Source organism: Pollicipes pollicipes, unplaced genomic scaffold (genome assembly GCF_011947565.3).
Source record: "Pollicipes pollicipes isolate AB1234 unplaced genomic scaffold, Ppol_2.1 Scaffold_1600;HRSCAF=1878_pilon_pilon_pilon, whole genome shotgun sequence".
Classification (NCBI taxonomy): domain Eukaryota; kingdom Metazoa; phylum Arthropoda; class Thecostraca; order Pollicipedomorpha; family Pollicipedidae; genus Pollicipes; species Pollicipes pollicipes.
In genome coordinates, this window is record NW_023595962.1 from 24,916,812 (window position 1) to 24,937,112 (window position 20,301).

Sequence of the window (20,301 nt, forward strand, 5' to 3'; positions counted from 1 at the left end):
CGCGCCAATAACTGGAGCACCAATACCCATCAAAACTACTATATCATCTTACATTCAACATAAATAGCAGCTGTTTCTTGCTGCTACTCACTGAGAACTGTGGCAATGAGTGCAATCATGTGGGCTAGGCATTAACCAACAGAGCCGACAACAACATCGCGGACACAATGAAGGGTGCAGCATAACCCACTGCAGTCAATGTGCCCAAAAACCCCGAAATCATCATCATCATCATGAGGTGAATGGGTATGACTTGTTGCACTTTGAGAGATATGCTTACTTAAGAAGGCAGATGCCTGCTCATTCATTTTAAGTGTTTTATTGACACTAACTACCAAACATGCCAAGCTGCCTGAGGTTTCATGACGACAGCCATCGCATCTTGATGTGGAAATCCATGTGGTGCAAAATGGCACAGGCTGCTACTGATGTTCATTCAGCACTGGTTTCCAATATGGTAGTATTGAAAAGCTCTAAAGGTAAAGGCATTAAAGCAGAGCCAGTGAAATACATGAACACAGTATTGTGTATTATATAATCACCTGTGAGACCCTCACACCTTGCAGCCATCTACCCACCAGAGATGCGAGATGAGATCTTCAAAGCCGTGGGTGAAGCATGTGATACACCAGAGTGTAATACCTGGCTCTGCCACTCAGATTGTCAACCAACTGCAGCCGCTCTTTGGCATGTCTGCAGGAGTTTATGTGCCTCCGATCCACATTCTGTGTTCACATTCTGTGCAGCATCCATGGTGTGGAACTTGCTACTGGCTGAGTGGGGTTGTCAGAGGTCACATGCAACACAGCTTTTAGGATAATCTTAACCTCAAATTTTTCAAGTAGATAAACATATATTGCAATGTGATACATCATGCTCATCTGCATTGTCTTTTATATCTGGTGGCCATTGCATGCACATCGACTTGGAAGCTAGGCAATTCATTTTGTGGAAGCTCCTGCATATATATCTATCTATTCAGCCAGTCAGGGTCATTGAGCCAGCCAGCCAGATTATTCAGAAAGGAAGCAGTCTCATTGTGAGTGACTGGCAGTGTCACCAGGTGGCAACACCTGTATGGCCACCACCCCAGTCTGCAGCTGTAGCTCCATGGCACAAGTGACTGGCATTGGTGGTGCTCCCATCCTGCGTGCCAGATCTGCTGTGTGCTGTCCCCCAGCACAGAAATTCGGGTACACCTTGCTGTTGGTCGGCGCCGGGCCCAAGTGCCGAGGTGAACTCCTCCTCAGCCGGACCCGTACAGAGCACGCGGACCGGAGGCCCGGCGGCTCAGCGTCAGCCAGCCACTGGTGCCGTCGTTACTGTCGCTCCACCACGCACTACCCAGAGTCCGGCGGGGACGACCCTGCCGCCGGACCCTGCACGGCCGAGGCCGCTGACCTCGACAGCCGAGCCGCGGCCGCCGACGGCCGGACCCTGCACGGCCGGACGCCGCCGACCTCGACAGCCGGGCCGTGGCCGCCGACGGCCGGACCCTGCACGGCCGGACGCCGCTGAACTCGACAGCCGGGCCGTGGCCGCCGACGGCCGGACCCTGCACGGCCGGACGCCGCTGACCTCGACAGCCGGGCCGTGGCCGCCGACGGCCGGACCCTGCACGGCCGAGGCCGCTGACCTCGACCGAGCCGTGGCCGCCGACTCGGCGGTGGCAGCGTTCCTGACCTCCGCTCGCGGGCGACGTGCTCCTGCAGGCAGCCGAGGCCTCGCTCGTTGTTGCTGTGCAAGTGATCCGTGTCTGACGCGTCTGTCGGCCGGCGCGGCTGCTGAACACGGCGTCTGAACAGGTTGCTCTCGTTGTGAGCTGGTCCTTTTAAAAGGGGACGTGACGCACGTCGTTACGCCCCTTTTTACGGAGTGACAGTGACTGCGTGGGTAACGTTAGCACCCGGGATCTCCACGCAATCTGGATTTAAACCCTCCCCCCACGTGGGAAACGGACGCGGTGCAGGGAACAATGGGAAAGTGTCGTGCACGCCCGTAAGAGCTTCGTGGTCCTCACTTCAGACTATCCTGCTGCTGCTCCCGCCGTCACTCACCATTCGACGTACACTGGATCGTTTGATTCGAGTGGAGGCGGCAGGCGGGCGCCCTCCGTGCCCCTGCCCCACACAGTTCAACAGCTCAGGGCTTCACGGAGAGACGCGCTGCTGTCCTAGCTCACGACAATCGGGGCAAAGAGTGCCATTGTTGGAGCCACTGGCTCCACGGGAATGAAGGCAACCTGCTGCTGCTGCTGCAAAAAAGCAACAACCACGGCACAAACCGACATCTGCGTCGGGCAATTCATGTGCAATCGTGTGTTTGCTGTCTGCTCCGTAGAGAACAGTTTTAGTTCAGCTTCAGTGGTGTTTGTTGATTCCTATGCTCTTAATGTGATTCATCGTATCGGTTGCCAGTCCAGCGCCAGCGGAACTGGCATGGGACTAACTAGTGCGAGTACTAGCGGTACTAGTACTATCACTACGAAGCTGTCGGATACAGCCGCAGTCGGAGCCGCAGCCGCTGCAGCCGCACACGTACCGAGCGGCCCAACAGTGACTGGCGTGTAGCTCACGTGCGACCGTCGCCGCCTGTTCAGTCTGGAGTCCGGGCCTCGATGCTCCTCCGGTGACCGCTGACGCCGCCTCTGGCGCCTGTGGAGTGTAGCGGCCGGCCGTGAGTTACTGGAGTCCGGGCCTCGACGCTCCTTCGGCGACCGCTGACGCCGCCTCTGGCGCCTGTGGAGTGTAGTAGCCGGCCGTGAGTTACTGGGGTCTGGGCCTCGACGCTCCTCCGGTGACCGCTGACGCCGCCTCTGGCGCCTGTGGAGTGTAGTAGCCGGCCGTGAGTTACTGGAGTCCGGGCCTCGACGCTCCTTCGGCGACCGCTGACGCCGCCTCTGGCGCCTGTGGAGTGTAGCGGCCGGCCGTGAGTTACTGGAGTCTGGGCCTCGACGCTCCTTCGGCGACCGCTGACGCCGCCTCTGGCGCCTGTGGAGTGTAGCGTCCGGCCGTGAGTTACTGGAGTCTGGGCCTCGACGCTCCTCCGGTGACCGCTGACGCCGCCTCTGGCGCCTGTGGAGTGTAGCGGCCGGCCGTGAGTTACTGGAGTCCGGGCCTCGACGCTCCTTCGGCGACGCTCCCCGGCCGCCTCTTTAGCCTGCGTGTCTAACAGACGATGAGCTGTCACCACATCCGCGCTGAATTCGCCCATATGTGACAGATGCAATAAAGACGCGGCTTACGTGCTGTGCAGGTGTAGTTAGTTGTGCTCTTCAGTGTTTGTTATCGTTAGCGGAATATTTTAAACAGGTCATGCACACGGGAATTGGAGACAAATGGCCTGAAATGCAATGCAATTACAGGGGCGGAATGTGATGTTAACTGCTAATTAAGACAGGCGATTTGACAAAATCAGACATATAGAATTGGTCTGGCAGCTGCTTCTGAACCAGTGCTGGCGATTCCAGAACTGTGCCTAGCCTATCAGTGCCTTCTGGCGTTTAGTCAGTCACCAGGCAGTATGTAACGTGGTGACTTACTGGCGATGTAATTGGCGATTACGTTGTTAATTATAGGCCAATGGCATTGTATCCAGGCTTATGGCATCATGTTGGTGCTAGGCTTGCTGTTGGTCCTCCAAACAGGCCGCCACGTGTTATTTTATATTACTACTTCCTAACGATCCCGTTAATCTCACTCGGTGATGCAGAGGTGTGACAACAGCCTCTGATTGGCCCCAGATTTGAAAGGTGCTGAAAGGATTCCTCGGAAGGAAAAGGTCTGCAAGGTCACGCTTAGGTCACGCCGGCTGACAGCGTGCCCGTCCCCCACAGATGATGAACGGCCAGAAGTTCTGCCTCAAGTGGGACAGCTTCCGCACGAGCGTCACGTCCGTGTTCGACCACCTGCGGCAGGATGAGGAGCTGGTGGACATCACGCTCTGCTGCGACGGCCACAAGGTCAAGGCGCACCGCATGATGCTCTCCGCGTGCAGCCCCTACTTCCGCGAGCTGCTCAAGGTGAGGTGCCGGGCTGGAGGCAGGCGGCCTCGGCAGCCGACGGCGGGTCAGGTCAGGGCGCCGGACACGTGGGATCTTACGCGGTCACCTGGTGGCAGTGACAGTTCTGTCCCCTCAGTGGACACGTGGGATCTTACGCGGTCACCTGGTGGCCGTAACAGTTCTGTCCCCTCAGTGGACACGTGGGATCTTACGCGGTCACCTGGCGGCCGTGACAGTTCTGTCCCCTCAGTGGACACGTGGGATCTTACGCGGTCACCTGGCGGCCGTGACAGTTCTGTCCCCTCAGTGGACACGTGGGATCTTACGCGGTCACCTGGCGGCCGTGACAGTTCTGTCCCCTCAGTGGACACGTGGGATCTTACGCGGTCACCTGGCGGCCGTGACAGTTCCGTCCTCTCAGTGGACACGTGGGATCTTACGCGGTCACCTGGTGGCAGTGACAGTTCCGTCCTCTCAGTGGACACGTGGGATCTTACGCGGTCACCTGGTGGCAGTGACAGTTCTGTCCCCTCAGTGGACACGTGGGATCTTACGCGGTCACCTGGCGGCCGTGACAGTTCTGTCCTCTCATTGGATGGGGTCTCCAGGTCATTGGGCTGCCCTCCCCTCCCAGAGCATCAGTTCGCTCCTCCCTTCATCAGCGGTTCACTGGCGTGAAGTCCTGCTGACTGTTCTGAATTCGCCGCTGTGAGAACGCAACCCGGTCATTTTTTTCTGTCAAAGCCCGAAGCTCTTACGTCTTTTTTATCGACCTAGGTTTTTATGGACCTGCAGGAACGACGGCTTAGCGAGTGGTGCTGATTTCTCCCCCGCACATTGTTTCCAGATATAGAAGAGTTCCGCTACTTTTTTTAAACGCAACACGACGCACGTCTTCACGATCCTTTTATGGAGCACCAGCGACTACAATATCAGTATCAGTGCTCGAGGCCATTGCGCAACCGGGATACTAACCCAGGGCTCCCACGTGGGAGCCGGGAGACGCAAACCACTCGGTCACTCGGGAGACGCAGACCACTCGGTCACCCGGGAGACGCAAACCACTCGGCCACTCGGGAGACGCAAACCACTCGGTCACTCGGGAGACGCAGACCACTCGGTCACCCGGGAGACGCAAACCACTCGGCCACTCGGGAGACGCAAACCACTCGGTCACTCGGGAGACACAAACCACTCGGTCACTCGGGAGACGCAAACCACTCGGTCACTCGGGAGACACAAACCACTCGGCCACTCGGGAGACGCAAACCACTCGGCCACTCGGGAGACGCAAACCACTCGGTCACTCGGGAGACGCAAACCACTCGGTCACTCGGGAGACACAAACCACTCGGTCACTCGGGAGACACAAACCACTCGGTCACGCGGGAGACGCAAACCACTCGGCCACTCGGGAGACGCAAACCACTCGGTCACTCGGGAGACGCAAACCCTCGGCCACTCGGGAGACGCAAACCACTCGGCCACTCGGGAGACGCAAACCACTCGGTCACTCGGGAGACGCAAACCACTCGGCCACTCGGGAGACGCAAACCCCTCTCCCTCACAAAACCGTGCTGCTATAGGTTCATTGGCAAAGCATGCTATGAGCTTTTTTCTCACCGTACTGCGGCCCTTTGCAACCAAAAGCTGACATTGCCAAAGTTTTCCGTCTTCTGTGTGACGGTCGTGGGCTGCCACACGCGGCCTATCCAACGCACAGACGCTAGCTACTACTTAATCTCATCTGGGTGCACAACGCAGCCCTCGCGACTCTGTGCCGCCCCTGAGGCGTCCAGGCTGCCAACGCTGCCTTTCCCCGCAGGAGAACCCGTGCCAACACCCGGTGTTCTTCCTGAAAGACACGAGCATCGAGGACCTGCGCGCCGTCATCGAGTTCGTCTACAAGGGCGAGGTGAACGTGTCGCAGGGCCAGCTGGCAAGCTTCATCAAGACGGCCGAGATGCTGCAGGTGCGCGGCCTGAGCGGCGACGAGGACGCGGCGCAGGTGAGCCTGAGGCGGGTCAATCGCGGCGCAGGTGAGCCTGAGGCGGGCCAATCGCGGCGCAGGTGAGTCTGAGGCGGGCCAATCGCGGCGCAGGTGAGCCTGAGGCGGGTCAGTCACGGCGCAGGTGAGCCTGAGGCGGGTCAATCGCGGCGCAGGTGAGCCTGAGGCGGGCCAATCGCGGCGCAGGTGAGCCTGAGGCGGGCCAATCACGACGCAGGTGAGCCTGAGGCGGGCCAATCGCGGCGCAGGTGAGCCTGAGACGGGTCAGTCACGGCGCAGGTGAACACGGGGCGGGGCAGTCACAGCACAGGTGAACGCGAGGCGGGTCAGTCACGGACAGGTGAACACGGGGCGGGTCAGTCACGGGCAGGTTGAACGCGAGGCGGGGCAGTCACGGGCAGGTGAACACGAGGCGGGGCAGTCACGGACAGGTAAACACGGGGCGGGGCAGTCACGGACAGGTGAACACGGGCGGGGTAGTCACGGGCAGGTGAACACGGGGCGGGGCAGTCACGGCACGGCGTCGCCGAGGACGTTGCTGAGCGGGCTGAACGGGCACAGACAGGGCGCGGTCATTGGGGATCTGTGGATGCATTGATCTAGATCATCAGCAGCGGCAGCAGGCGGGACACGCTTAGACGGTGAGCAGCAGGCGAGTAGAACGTAGGGCTTTGACCCGATGTTTATGAGATATATGTAGTTTGAGATCCAGCGTACAACGTGCGACTGTGTAAACGCCTGCGTTCTGTGCCGTCTGCCGCCACGCCACGTTGTGGGCGCGTCTGTGGCCGCGTCGGCAGCTGCTGTGGCCGCATTCAGCTGCTTCATCATTCGTCCCTTCGTACCGAGCACACGGTGGCGCCCCCTGACCGTGAGCTGGTATGCGGTACGCTGAGTCCGGCTGCCCACCTCTCCAGCAGGACCCGACCGCGGACGAGCGCCCCCACGAGGCGCCGGCGCCCGTTACTCCAGCCGCCCGGGCGCCGCCCCGGTCGCGACCGCCCGCCGAGCCCCCGTCCGCGCCGCCCGCCAAGCGGCGCCGGCCGGCCTCGCCGTCAGCGACGCTGGCACCGCCTGCTGCTGCCCGGCCAAGTGCAGCTTCGGCACCCACCGCCATAGGCGCTGCCGGCGGCTCGCCGAGCGTGATCAAGGTGGAGCAGGTGGATTTGAGCGAGGAGGATGGAGAACTGGAGGCCGCGCTGGGGCACGTGGCCAGCTTCGAGGGTCACGCCGGTGGGGCGGGACAAGGCTTTGATCCCGCCCAGGTGTCGCTGCTGGACGACTCGCTAGGTGAGAAGGAGGCAGGCTGCGATTGCGGAAGCTCAGTAAACAAGGGTTTGGGATGAGAGGTTTCAGGAAGTTTGGCTGTCCAGTGTCTGATAGCTCTGTGTGTTGTTTCAGCGGCATGTTAAAAGCCAGCTGAAGAGTCGACGTCCTCAAATGCTCCAATAATCAATCAATTGATAAAGCATAACATGGCCAACATGGAATGTTTTTATTACGCCAGCGGGGGTGAAGTAAAATTGGGTCCAGAGAAACGCTGGAACTTGATGCTAGCTAATTAGCTGGCTGGGATCCAACTGGACTAAACCGGGCTACGCACAGAGCAGTCTGTCTGTGACTTGCCTTGACCTGTCCTTACCAAGACGTGACCTGCGCAGGCGCCGGCCAGACCCGGCCTGACAGCAGCCGCCTGTGTTGCAGGAGAAGCCGGCCCGTCGTCGGCCGGCGCCGGCGGTGACAGAGCCTCACAAGGTCAGTCCATGTCCGTGTGGGGTCGAGGGAGGGTGCAGGTCGGTCCCCGGCAACCGGCTCGCAATGAAACAGCGGTAACAGTACGGGAACGCTGCTATTGCTAAAACGCTAGTAAACGTGGGAAGAAATCGACGGCTCTGAAATACTCACAGCTGATTGGCAGTTTTGCCTTCCGCCCCGCCAAAAGCGATGCGACTGACCTTTTGATGAAGCGCACCAGCGGTGTGACGATGTGGCCGCCGCCTGGTCCGACCCCTGGCTGTAGCACACCAGCGGTGTGATGATATGGCCGCCGCCTGATCCGACCCCTGACTGTAGCGTTACCAGCGGTGTGATGATATGGCCGCCCGCCTGGTCCGACCCCTGGCCGTTGCGCCGTCTTGCTTTCCACCCGGCCGCCCATCCGCACTTTGCCAGCCCGCCCGCCGGCTGTGCGCCGTGCCGTTCGGAGTGGACTGGGCGGAGGGGGGGGGGGGGGGGGGGCATCGGACCTGCACGCTCCCCCGACCGCCGCCACCGCGCAAGCCGCCGCCGACTGGACGGGCGGGGCGGGGCTGAGGGGAGCTCCTCGTCACCCCTCCCCGCCCCGCCCACACAGCGGTGCGGCGGCGGCGGCTCCGCTGGCCGGCAGCGCCATGCCGTGTGTGTGCCCGTGCGGCCGTGCGCCGGAGGTCACGAGCGTGCGCGTATGAGCGGCGTCGTCGTCCCGGTCCGCGATCACCGGAGTCGAGAGGTCGACTGAAATGGGATCAGGCGGCAGACCCAGATCGTCGCTGCGGTTCGGGCTGACTGTCCTCCGCCGCTCTCTCTCTCTCTCTCTCTCTCTCCCTCTCTCTCTCCCTCTCCCTCTCCCTCTCCCTCTCCCTCTCTCTTTCCCTCTCTCTCTACCTCTCCCTCCCTCCCTCTCCCTCTCCCTCTCCCTCTGCCTCCCTCTCCCTCTCCCTCTGCCTCCCTCTCCCTCTCCCTCTCCCTTTCTCTCCCTCTCCCTCCCTCCCTCCCTCTCCCTCTCCTCTCCCTCTCCCTCTCCCTCTCCCTCTCCCTCTCCCTCTCCCTCTCCCTCTCCCTCTCCCTCTCCCTCTCCATCTCCCTCCCTCCCTCCCTCCATCAACCCCTGTCCTCCGCCGGTCTCTCTTCCTCAACGCTGTTCCCGGAGTCGGCGTTATGTCGGGCGTTCTCTCCTGTCCCGGGGGCTTTGGGTATAGCGTGGGGAACCGAGCCAGTCCGCAGCGCAGGACAGTATCTCACTGACAGCACAGGACAATATCCCGCTGACTATCCACAGCATAGTCCGCAGCACAGGACAATATCCCGCTGACTATCCACAGCATAGTCCGCAGCACAGGACAATATCCCGCTGACTATCCACAGCATAGTCCGCAGCACAGGACAATATCCCGCTGACTATCCACAGCATAGTCCGCAGCACGGGACAATATCCCGCTGACTATCCACAGCATAGTCCGCAGCACAGGACAATATCTCACTGACAGCCTCAGGCTGGGGAGGCCACGAGCGCGGGCGTCACAGAGCCAGGCTGTACTGAACAGTTGAGCGTGTGTCTATGTAGGCAGATATTTGGCCTTCACCCGTTTTCTTGCTGGTTACAAGGTTTTTCATTTAATGCACAAGGATACGCGTTTCCTTTACACCATTTCCTAACACTAGTCGATTTTAGCCCGTGAAGCCCGCTTGGTACATCAGAACGTGGTGGAAAGCCCACCCACGAGGAGTCCCAGCCGACTTTGTCGTGTGGATGGTTGATCGGCCTACACGAGCGATTGTCTCGTGCCGCAGCACCGAGAGTGACAAACGCTTTGAATCGGGTGCACAGCGCTCTTTTGGTGCGACTCGTATCTCATGTGTCCCACTATTCTGGCAAGGGGGAGGGGGAGGGGGAGGCGTGGCGGGCTGTGTAGCACCGCGGTTCGTAGGTACATGTCTTGGCTTTGCCTGTCTTCGCATGCCTGACAATATGCGTCGTATTTGGCTTGTGGTTAGGGTGCGTTCTTCTATGTTTGCATCACCCGAGTTAAAGAGCACGTGTCGGACACTGCGCATGATATAACACAAGTCGAATCAGCAATTAACGCGAATACGTGAACGGCGCATTCCGGTGTATTCAACCCCCAACCCCTCAACGCCTTAAACAGGATGCTTCGGACCGCGGACATCTCATTGCTTAAAAGGAGAGGACAATGACCCTTCAGCTTAGCTCGACCGGTCACATATATCATGGTGTCTCCTTAATTATCCTTTTAGCACAGTTCACTTCAATGTGTGACCCAAATTGCGGTGTGTATCTCCGTTCAACATGCGTCATGTGCAATCGAAAGTTGAAGCTAAAATGTCAGGCAAACTTCAAAACGTGAAATTGCTATAAGTAAAACGAAAACACTGATGCCGTATTCGTGACCAAGGTAGTCACCTTTATACCTGACAATGTGAAAGGCTTGTGAGGAAGCAGCCATCACACTTCATATTACCAGTATCACGCAACTGAAACTGAAGTAGCGATGCGTCAAGCACCTCACCATGGCGGTTCCTGTCATGGCTCTGTTATTCGGACTTATCAGCTATTACCTCAAATCTCCTTACCGCATTTACGGTTTGTTATTCTGAACTCGAACAGCGCTTTGGCCTGAAGGCCTGGTACCATCCAGCTCGTCAGAAGCCATTCGTCGCCGAACTACTCTAGACAAGAGTGTCGAGAACCAGTCCAGTGCGCGTCGCGTCGGTTTTTGAGCGGGTTGGCAGTGAAAGGGAGGACCACCCGAGCCGGTGGAGCATTCCACCCCCCCCCCCCCCCGGCCGATCTCAGCTCAGAGCCAATTCATCTGACGTTGTAGAGAGCCTCGGGTTTATAAGCCTGCTGAAATCACCCTCCTGCGGTGTAGGACGGAGCCACTGAGACGAAAAAACCGTGTGATCCAATGCTGATGGTGGTGTGCTCCGGTGTCTAGGATCTCGTGTGTCAGGACAATATCTGGACAAGGTATGCTGTAGCCGGGAGACTACACAGGTCCAGCAGATGGGTTCTCTTGGTAAGTGTCCTTTGGTGGATGGACTCTCCTTTGAAACGTCCTGTGGCGAATTGAAGGGCCCGTCTGGTGGCTCGTCTATTGGACCGTCCAAACGGCTTCGGACCCACGCGTTAGACGATGCCCCAGACTGTGGTGCCACACTGGACGCGAGTGGCACAGGGGTCTCGAAGAGTAGTAGGCAGGGACTTGCGGATCTTGTTCTGGAGGTCCTCTCAATCGCTGGCCGCATATGCGACCGCAGCAGCTACCTGTTTCCGTACGGTCATTCTTGGGTCCACAGGAATAGATGCTTCCAGGTGGTTCAGGGGCCTGACCCCTGACCTAACCTTTAGATGACCTGTCACCTGGTGAGTCACCGGTTCCGACAGGCTGCCGACCAATGCATCCGATTTCTCCCTTGTGTCAAAAATCCGTCAGACGTTGGAGACGCTCTGCTCAGCAGTAGCGGCCCTGCGGTGGCAGCCGGCCCGGGCAGAAGCGATTTTTTGCGCAGGCTCCCATTCCAACTCCGTCAGCGCAGGTTCTTCGTTCCACATCTGTATAGGGGCTGTTTTGTCCGTGATGTTTTACCAGTGGCCCATGTTGATTGTCGATCGTCCCCAGCCTTTTGATCTAGCAGCCACCTCACAGCTTCATTGGGCTTGTCGTCGGTCGTCCACAATCTTCTGATCTAGCAGCCACCTCACAGCCTCATCGGCCTTGTCGTCGATCGTCCCCATCCTTCTGATCCAGCAGTCGCTTGGCAGCTTCATCGGGCCTGTCATCGGTCGTCCACAGCCTTCTGATCTCGCAGTCACTTGGCAGCTTCATCGGGCCTGTCGTCGGTCGTCCACAGCCTTCTGATCTAGCAGTCACTTGACAGCTTCATCGGGCTGGGAACGGTGACGTTGAGCAGCTCGATCACACTGGAGGTTTGTGAGCTGTACCCCCACCTCCTTTTTGTTGTAATGGCGGACATGTAGACAGCGCGCATCTGAGAAGCTTTCCTCACCCATCCAGGCCCCTCGCGGCTGGTTTTGGCACGTGGTGGCAGCGGGGTTTGAACCATCGTACACGTCAGTAGCACAGGGAGCCCATGTCTCCGACTGCTATTGGGACCCCGCAGGAAGTTTCTCACAGAGTGTCATTGCAGTACAGGAGCGTAAGACCTTCCCTGCTTATGTCGGCATGGCTTGAACTTTTCCACCACTTTTTCGGAATAGCCGCTTGCCGTACATTCGGCAAATCTTGTATATGACCTGCCTGGTGTTTCGGAACAAAAATCGCATTTACTTACCGGAGGAACACCCACCCAGAGATGTGATGTGACAAGGCTTCGCATTCGAGAGGCTGCAAGATGTCGCATTGTTTCATATCACTAGACGACTGTCATCACCAGTTTTGGTCGCATCACTTGTAATGATTACGTTGTCTGCCAGCTCTCACTTTCCCGTGTTCTTATTCACTTACACACCCTGTCGTAGGCTCTGCTATGGCTTGTTACAGTTTTGTTGAGGTTGGAGTTGGAGGTGCCGCTTCTATTTCTGGTAAACTTATAGGTTGTCTTTCACCCTGATGTATTTCACAACTGCTTATAATGGATTGCTTTCAATTTTTGGCTAGCCCAGTTCAAGCTGATCGACTGGTCTTAAATTGGTGGGTTTGTCAGTATCATGGGCTGCTACGCGGTGCAATTTCACTTGCGGCTCACGAGCGAAGTTAGGCTGTGAAGCCCTGGCCATGAAAATCAGACTGTCGATATTTTCGTCCCTGCTCGACACCAAAAAAACTACTTTCCATCCGCAATCCCACTGGCGTCGCGTGCACCACATTTTTAGTGGACAAACCTGGATGTTTAGAGTACAAAATATCTTAGGTATTGTCGTCGTTACCCGTATAAGTTTCACCACGCCGTGCGAGTGAGCGACTTATGCCGAAGACTTGAGGCGACATTTGGCGTCATCAGCGCGCCGAAGGGAGCTGGCCAGTGGGCCCGGTCACAGGCCTCCAGGTGAGTGCGCTCACCGCCCCGCCCTGTGGGTGGTGCCCGGCCGGGTCCAGGGACTGTCGCGTCCGGGGGTCGTCCTGCGGACTGGGGGTGGGCGGTCCTCCTCGCAGGCCGGGTCGGGAGCCGCTGTGACGGGTGTGTGCCGTCGCTCCGCTCCCCTGGTGGCGGCGATGGACGTGTTTTGACCTATCGGTGTGCCGTAGAGAGTGGCTTGGTGTTGATGTGGTATGGCTGCCGTTTTCATCAGGGCGTACAGTAGACGTTGTTCCGAACATTTTGGGATGCTCATGCAAAGTGAGCATTTGTTTTATTCGAGCTCAGTTAGTAGTTGAGTTGCAAAATGCGGACACCGGGATGCTAGCTATCGCAATTTTTCACGGGAATGTTTTACATAAAAAAGTAAAGTTAAATTAGCTTGGTTGCTTTTTGTACAGCATTGAGCATTTTTCTCAATTCAAAATGTCGGCTGCCGCCATCTTGAATGCTTACCAATTTCCTTATTTGGACCTGGGAGACAAAGAAAGTCGTGTATTATCTCTATGTAAGGACTATCATGAGTGGTGAGGCCATCTTAGGACTTGTTTTGGGGTTGCGGGATTTGTCTTAGCGCCAAATCAGAGGTCAGATGTCAAACTTAGAGCAGACCTCTGACGTACACCTAGCACCTGTCACATTCTCGACTACTTTCGGTAATCGTCATCACTACGTGCACCTAGCCCCCCTTCTTTGTTTCCAATGTCCATCTGTTTGCTGGTGCAACGGCTAAAGAATGTAATTTCTCCTTCACACTTGGAATGGTCTGTACGCCAAAAGCCTGCACTGGGTTGTTGCAGCTGTAGCGTGCATTGCCGCGTGCCTTGCTTTCACTGGCGGAGCTGCAGGTCACTATGTCCAGGAGCGCTTTGAGAATGACTGGCGCTAATGATACAGCCGTTATGATAGTGGAGACCTCGACGCTCTAACCAAAGTTAGCATTGTGTCCAGTTTTTTTCTTCGGGGGGGGGGGGAGGCGGGAGGGACGAGAAGTTTTTCGGGGGGGGGGGATCACGGAGAGTTTGTTCGGGGGAGTTCGGAATGAAGCGGGCCGGTTGAGTCTTCAAACTTTCATTCAGGTCATCCAGGTATTCTGCGGTCCCAGGAACTGGCCCGGGAACTGGCCAGATGCGGTACAGCAGCTGACCTAGGTCAATCAACATCTTCTTTGCTGGCACTAGTGGTCTCGCTGTCCTATTGTCACCAGACGTGCGTGCCCGCCAGTAGCTCCTCCCTGGCACGCTGGGGAAGGTGCTTCATCTGTCCCACATGTCAGCTCAGCTGCGAGGCATAATTGTGGTGCTCTGCCGCGAATAAAAAAGACAGCATTGCCTTGAGACAGTGCCGCCGAACGGGGAAACCGTCTTCCTGCCCTCCGCGCACAAGCGTGAGCGCCAGCGGTGTGGGCTTGAGGCGGCATTTCACTGGCATGCGTCTGGCCGAGAGCTGTTTGGCTGTGCTCAGGTAGTCCCTCAGCCCCTGGCATGACATGGCGCCTTCCGAGCACAATATCTGCAACAGAAGACCACCGTGGGGTGTTCCCGTCCCGACTCACCCGCCAGGCTAGGCGGCAACAACGCCAGGCTAGGCGGCAACATCGCTAGGCTGGGCGGCAACAACGCCAGGCTAGGCGGGTAACAGCGCCAGGCTAGGCAGCAACAACGCTAGGCTAGGCGGCAACAACGCTGCGATAGCCCTTCCAGTCTGGACGCACCTCAGCCCCCGACAAAAGGCTCCACCCGCTGGGGAGTCACGGCTTCAGTCCGCTGCCGCCGGGTTCAGTCAGTAATGACACACGGCTGGTGGCTGTCATAAGTCCTGAAGAAGTCAGAAGTCCGTCAGAAGTCCGTTCAGGGCCGTCAGAAGTCCACTAAGACTGATGGTATGGCCGATGTCTGATGTACTGATGGTATTCGGGCCGATGTCGACTCGCTTCCTGAAAGCGGCGAGTCGACAAATGGCAAATGGCGAACCGCCTCATCGCCGTGCTGCGACATGCCTTCTTCTTATTGGCAACCAGTCATACCAGGAGCTGCACACGTACCTGGACTCAGCCCGAGAGCACGCGACTGGGAGGACTGTCATATCCCTTGCAACAAGGAATATGACATTGGACGTGAGGGAGGATGCTGATCACTTACCCAACTGAGCGTAATCGTTATCATTCTGGCCCCAGAGGTTCTCCAACTGTTCCTTGAACGTGGTTTCATGGCGAATATTTTCGGTTTTGCCCCGTTTCGCCCGCACTCAGTTGCGTGGTTTGGTCTTTCGGTCTGGGCTATTTTCCCAGACACCAGACGGTCCCGCCTGCAAATCAAAGTCGCTACAGTGGCGCTTTTATTTGGGGAATGACGATACAGGCCCGCGAAGACTTGTTTCTCGTTTCTATTTCTTATTTCATTGCTTCTTTTCTTCGATGCATAGCTACTGTAGCATAATTTGTAAGCCAAGATATCCGATTCTGGCAGAGTTGTGTGCCACTCATAGCCTTCTGCTTCGCAGCGACGAGTTCCGGAACGCATACTATAGTACACCCCATGGTGTATGTCTGTGCATATTTTATAGTCGCCTATAATGCATGCGTCGTGCACATATGGCACGTCCATGTTATGGCATATGGCACGTCCATGTTGTGGTTTATAACACATGCGGGTGTTGCGAGTTATAGCCTTACAATGAGTACAGGAAGACAACAAATGACATATACCGATCAGCAGAGGTGATTTTGGTGGTTCATGATCAGTTTGGTTGTTGATTTCTAAGTTGACATTGACTTTGAACACATCGATTAAAAACAACGGCAGAAATGTATTCCCTGCCATCGAAATCCCGCAGCGTACGGTACCACACGATCCCCCAAATCGTCAAGATAAAACTTTGAAACTTAACATTGAAACTGGACTCAACACCTGGCATAGCATTCGAGATGGTAGCGGCAGACATTTTGAGCATGAGAAACGCGCAGAGTTGCGCAAGTAGGAACGAAGCTAATGTGGCTTACCTAGATACATGAAATTAGCGACATAGAAGATTTCATTGAGCAGTTCGCGGTAGTTGACATTGCTGGGTCTCATCTATAAAGTGTAAGGATGATAGCTTACTCTACGTATCCAACTAAGTGAGAGGCGTATTTTATGGTACATGCGTTGTGTACATAGCGCATATGCAAATATCACGTATTCATATTACTGTAGTTTGTAACACATGCAGCTTGTGTAAGTGGTACCCGTGCCATGAACACATGACAACAAACGACATGTATCCATCAGCTGAGGTGATTTTCGTTATTGGTGATCGGCTCTGACGTTTTACCCTTAATTTGATTTTGAATTTGACCGCTTACTTGAAAAATAACTGCAGAAATGGGCTCCCGTCACATAAAACCTTATAAAAGCAGTGTGACACGGCCCACCGAGCCGTCGAGAAAAAGAAATATGAAACAGGACCAACATTCAATATGGCGCCGCCACCGTCTTTAATGCTTGGAAATGCTGAAAGTTACGCAATTAATCACTGAGCTGACTTGGATCACGTAGCCACAAAGAGCATATTTCCGTGAAAAAACTTAGCACTAGTCGGCATTGCAGGATCTCATGTAGTAGGCACAAAAATTTCAACTCGATTATAGCTCCAACCCAACCGCTCAACTGTAGCCAAAGTGTTTGGATTGTTTGTGGCAGGAAATGACTGTTCGTTGGTGCCTAACACCCTGCAGGCGTAACAGCTGCTGCACCAGTGAACAGTTCCTCGTCATTTGAACATGCTAGGATTTTTGATGAGTGGGGTTTATGACAGCCGGTCTGATCTTTATTGGATTGAACTCATATCTTCATGGCCGTTATGTGATTATATCTATCGTTAAGACATTGGTCCGTTGGTCTAGCAGAGTGAGGAACGGGGCCCACCATGAACATGATACCGTAGGCAAGGCACAAACTAGTGCAGATATACATTGCGCTAACATTCTGCACAGCAGTTCCCATGCTGTTTTAAATGGGTGAGACGAAAACGGTCGTGAGTTTATCCCGAAAACTTTCTTCGCCAAACGTTAAAGGGAGTGTTCCACAGTTGTTTGCGTTTTTGGACTGCATTAGCTATCTTGAAGATCATTCGGTGCAGTTCACAGCCTTGCCCTTCTTTAGATCTAAACCCCTCTAGTTTCTGAGCTTAATGCCCGCGGATATGTGCAGACTTTCGGGGCAGCTATTTCTATGTTGCCCAGGTATCCATGGCACCATAACTTAATTCAAGTCCTGCCATTCCATTAGCCATACGGCGATAAAGGCCAGTGCAAATATAACTGCTGAGACATTCGTATCTGGCGTTCGTGTGCACGATTTCCGGATATATCAGCCGCCAATTGGCTCTCAAACAATGTGGCGCAAGGTACGATGGCGTAATCAGACAATGACGCAATTGGGAACATGTCTACTTAACAGAGAAATTGTGTTTTTAGAGCAGTCGTTTTCACTTGAAAGTATACCAATAGATACAAGTGAACTTCTTTCATTTTATGCCACGCTTGCTTTTCATTTAAAGGTGGAACACTCCTTTTAAAAGGCCGGCGCACAGATGCGCCTGTTTCTGGGTGCGTACATCAACAACCACACACGTCATGATGGGCGTAATGTCGCAAGGCGGATGTATTTGATGGCGGGTGTATTAGAGCCATGGCATATTTATTGGAAGTAGAAACAATACAACTTTCGTAACTTAAACTTTCTAACGTAGCTTGACTTCTAAACGTAACTTTTGCTTTCGTAACGGACCGTGCTGCTACAATCACCGCAGCCGCAGCTTCCCCGCGGGCTGTCCCGAAACTGGTGAAAAATGTACGCAGCGCTTTGGATGCGAACACGTATGGGTGGTCAGAAGTGCGACAGCAGCACCCCACCGCGGCGGGGTGGCCCGTGAAGCTGCGGGGACGGCCTTGACATCAGGACCGGCCCACCGCGGCAGGGTGGCCGCGTGAAGCTGCGGGACCGGCCTTGACATCAGGACGGGCCCACCGCGGCAGGGTGGCCCGTGAAGCTGCGGGACGGCCCTTGACGGCAGGACCGGCCCACCGCGGCAGGGTGGCCCGTGAAGCTGCGGGACGGCCTTGACGGCAGGACCCGGCCCACCGCGGCAGGGTGGCCCGTGAAGCTAGCGGGATGGCCTTGACCGGCAGGACCGACCCCCGCGGGAGGGTGGCCCGTGAGCTGCGGGTGGCCTCGACGCCAGGACTGGGCGGTGGATGCAGACTGGTAACTCTGTTCTCGGCGGCCACCCCGAGGCTCGGTGCCGAGTCGACGGGAAGACGAGCCGGATTCTCTCACGGGAGCAATTGCAGCAAAAGGCGGCCATGCTCAAGTGGCGGTTTTGAAGGATTGGCGATGTCGCGGAAACCTTGGGAGCACTTCGCAGCAAGGCGCAGCCACTAAAGCACTGGAATGACACGACTTCTGCTTGCTCGCGCACGCTCGCAAGAGCGGAATCCCTGTGGACTGCACGGATGCATTTTATGACGCCGTGTGCTTCTCTGTGACTTCGTATGCGTCCACGACCTGTGGCCTCCAATGCAGCAGCCGCTTGGTTTTTTCTGTCAAACTGAGTTGACTGATGGATCGGCCGAGATAAGCAAACAGTCAGACGTCGATTGGTCTTTGTTGGTGTGCAAGCAACTGCATTCAGTTCTCTGTCTGTCCAGTACGTGCGCATTACACTGTTTTTCGACCAAATTGTTGATATTGACAGCGAAGTGCCCGTGTCATTCTTCGGAGTCGTGTCACCAGATTAAATTTTGAACATTTCATCCCCGTTAGCTGTGCGTTACTCCAGCTTCACTTCTTTGCGCGCTCGAACGCTGGCCCACCAGATAAACACGACAGTCAACGTATGCCGTGTTTTCCTTTGCGACATCTCCTTACCTTTGCTTTGCCAGTGGCAGTGACCTTATAACGCGGATCGGGCTGTAGGGAGTGCGGACAGCTCTGCTGTTTTACGCCCGTGCTTTTCTCTGTAGGCGGTTGCAGCTTTCTGCTGACGGCGGTCGCCATGACTGTTGGCCTCCGTATCATTCAAGGGGTTGAAAACTGATTTAGGAACAAGGTGCTGTATTGTGGAGACCATTTTTTCTCAGCTTCGCCAAGAACCTCAGTATATATGTCCTCCCCAAGCAGTCATTTGGTATAAAGCGTCTCGATGCAAGACTGGAACAACAACTCAAACTTGGACCGTGAAAAGCTGCACATGTTAGCTTACGAACTGTGGTTGCCACCGCAAGCCACGCCTTCTGCGGCGCCGGTGTCTGACCGAGCGCGCCCCCCGCCGCAGCGCCGTCGGCTTCCGGCCGCCTGGGGTGCCCGCTCTGCAGCAAGACGTACGCCAGCTGGGACTCGTACCGACACCACCTGGAGACGCACGCCGGCCGCACCACCTGCCCGCGCTGCCGCCAGGTGTTCGCCACGGCTGCCAGCCGAAACCGGCACATGGGCTCGGCTCGCTGCCTGGGCGCTGTGCCGCCGCCGGCGCCGGTGCCGGCTGGGGACGGCGCGGAGGCCGAGGAGGCGGACGGGGAGGCCGAGGCGCAGCTCTGGACAGCCCCGCAGCTCCCGGACAGCGACGGCGAGCTGGGATAGCGACGGGCGGCGACTCGGGGAGATGGGCTTTCGGGGCGGCCGATCCGCTGTCCAGATCTAGATCCAGAGGCTCCCATCGGGTCGGTCCAGAGATCCCCAGATCCCCGGATCCAGATCCAGAGACGTCTGGGCGTGCGGCCGGCCGGGTCGTCGGGCAGCGGAACAGCGGCCTGCGGTGCTCCCCCGCCGTGGGGGTGCGCTGCCGAGCTCCGCTGGGGTCGTGTCGGACCTGTGACGAACCTGCCGGCCGGTTGCAGGCGGGTCGAGCTGGCGGCTGGTGATTGCGGTGGGCCCGGACTGCTCTCGGAAGCTGCTGCGTCCATGCGTTGGCGTCGTGTTTGTCACAGCTCTGACTCGTGTTTGTCACAGCTCTCACTCGTCGCGCGTTTGAACGCCAGTCCAGCAATGCTGTCTCCGTAACGCACTGAAGCCCAGTGAAGGTCGAGCGAGAGCTCACGGTTGTATTGATCACCATTGTATTTACCCGGTACAAGTGTGAGCATGCGGCATTCATGATCTCTGTGCTCGTTTTCGCTGGCCATGGTGCAGCTTTCCTTGCGAAGGCACATGTGCGTGGCCGCGCGGGGCTCACTAGCGCGACCATTGTGCCACCGAGGAGCGGTCGGGCGGGGACGGCGGGCACTGTCCCCTTGACTGCTTGTTGATGGCTGCTGTGTAGCACGCGTGTCGTTTGAATCCAACAGAAGGCGTTCAGGAACGGTATCTTACTGCGGAAAACTGCAGGCCACTCACACTGGTCCACGAGAGGGACTGCTGAATGCCGCGTCCCAGAGAGCAGCATATGTGCGTGTATAGAGAAGGAGGGGGGGGGGGGGGGGCAAACCAGCCGTGCG

At 56.6% G+C, this 20,301-nt stretch overlaps 1 protein-coding gene and 1 long non-coding RNA gene across 2 annotated transcripts; both read left to right on the forward strand.

The window, feature by feature from the left end:
* The first annotated feature begins 583 nt into the window (after positions 1 to 583).
* On the forward strand, positions 584 to 6,263 carry LOC119114931 (longitudinals lacking protein-like). The gene is made up of 4 exons (XM_037238990.1): positions 584 to 607; positions 3,836 to 4,021; positions 5,829 to 5,975; positions 6,198 to 6,263. Exons 1-4 carry the CDS (start codon positions 584 to 586, stop codon positions 6,261 to 6,263), a joined length of 423 nt encoding a protein of 140 aa, XP_037094885.1.
* Positions 6,264 to 7,079: 816 nt separating this feature from the next.
* On the forward strand, positions 7,080 to 19,227 carry LOC119093880 (uncharacterized). Its single transcript, XR_005093707.1, has 3 exons — positions 7,080 to 7,301; positions 7,716 to 7,766; positions 19,143 to 19,227. It is a non-coding gene; the product is annotated as an uncharacterized LOC119093880 (long non-coding RNA).
* The last annotated feature ends 1,074 nt before the right edge of the window (positions 19,228 to 20,301 follow it).

Excerpts from the sequence above, each read along its gene's own strand:
- LOC119114931 (XM_037238990.1), top strand. The coding sequence starts at position 584 with ATGCGAGATGAGATCTTCAAAGCC. Across the intron at positions 4,022-5,828 it reads ACTTCCGCGAGCTGCTCAAG|GAGAACCCGTGCCAACACCC; the intron begins GTGAGGTGCCGG and ends CTTTCCCCGCAG. Across the intron at positions 5,976-6,197 it reads AGACGGCCGAGATGCTGCAG|GTGAGCCTGAGGCGGGCCAA; the intron begins GTGCGCGGCCTG and ends ATCGCGGCGCAG.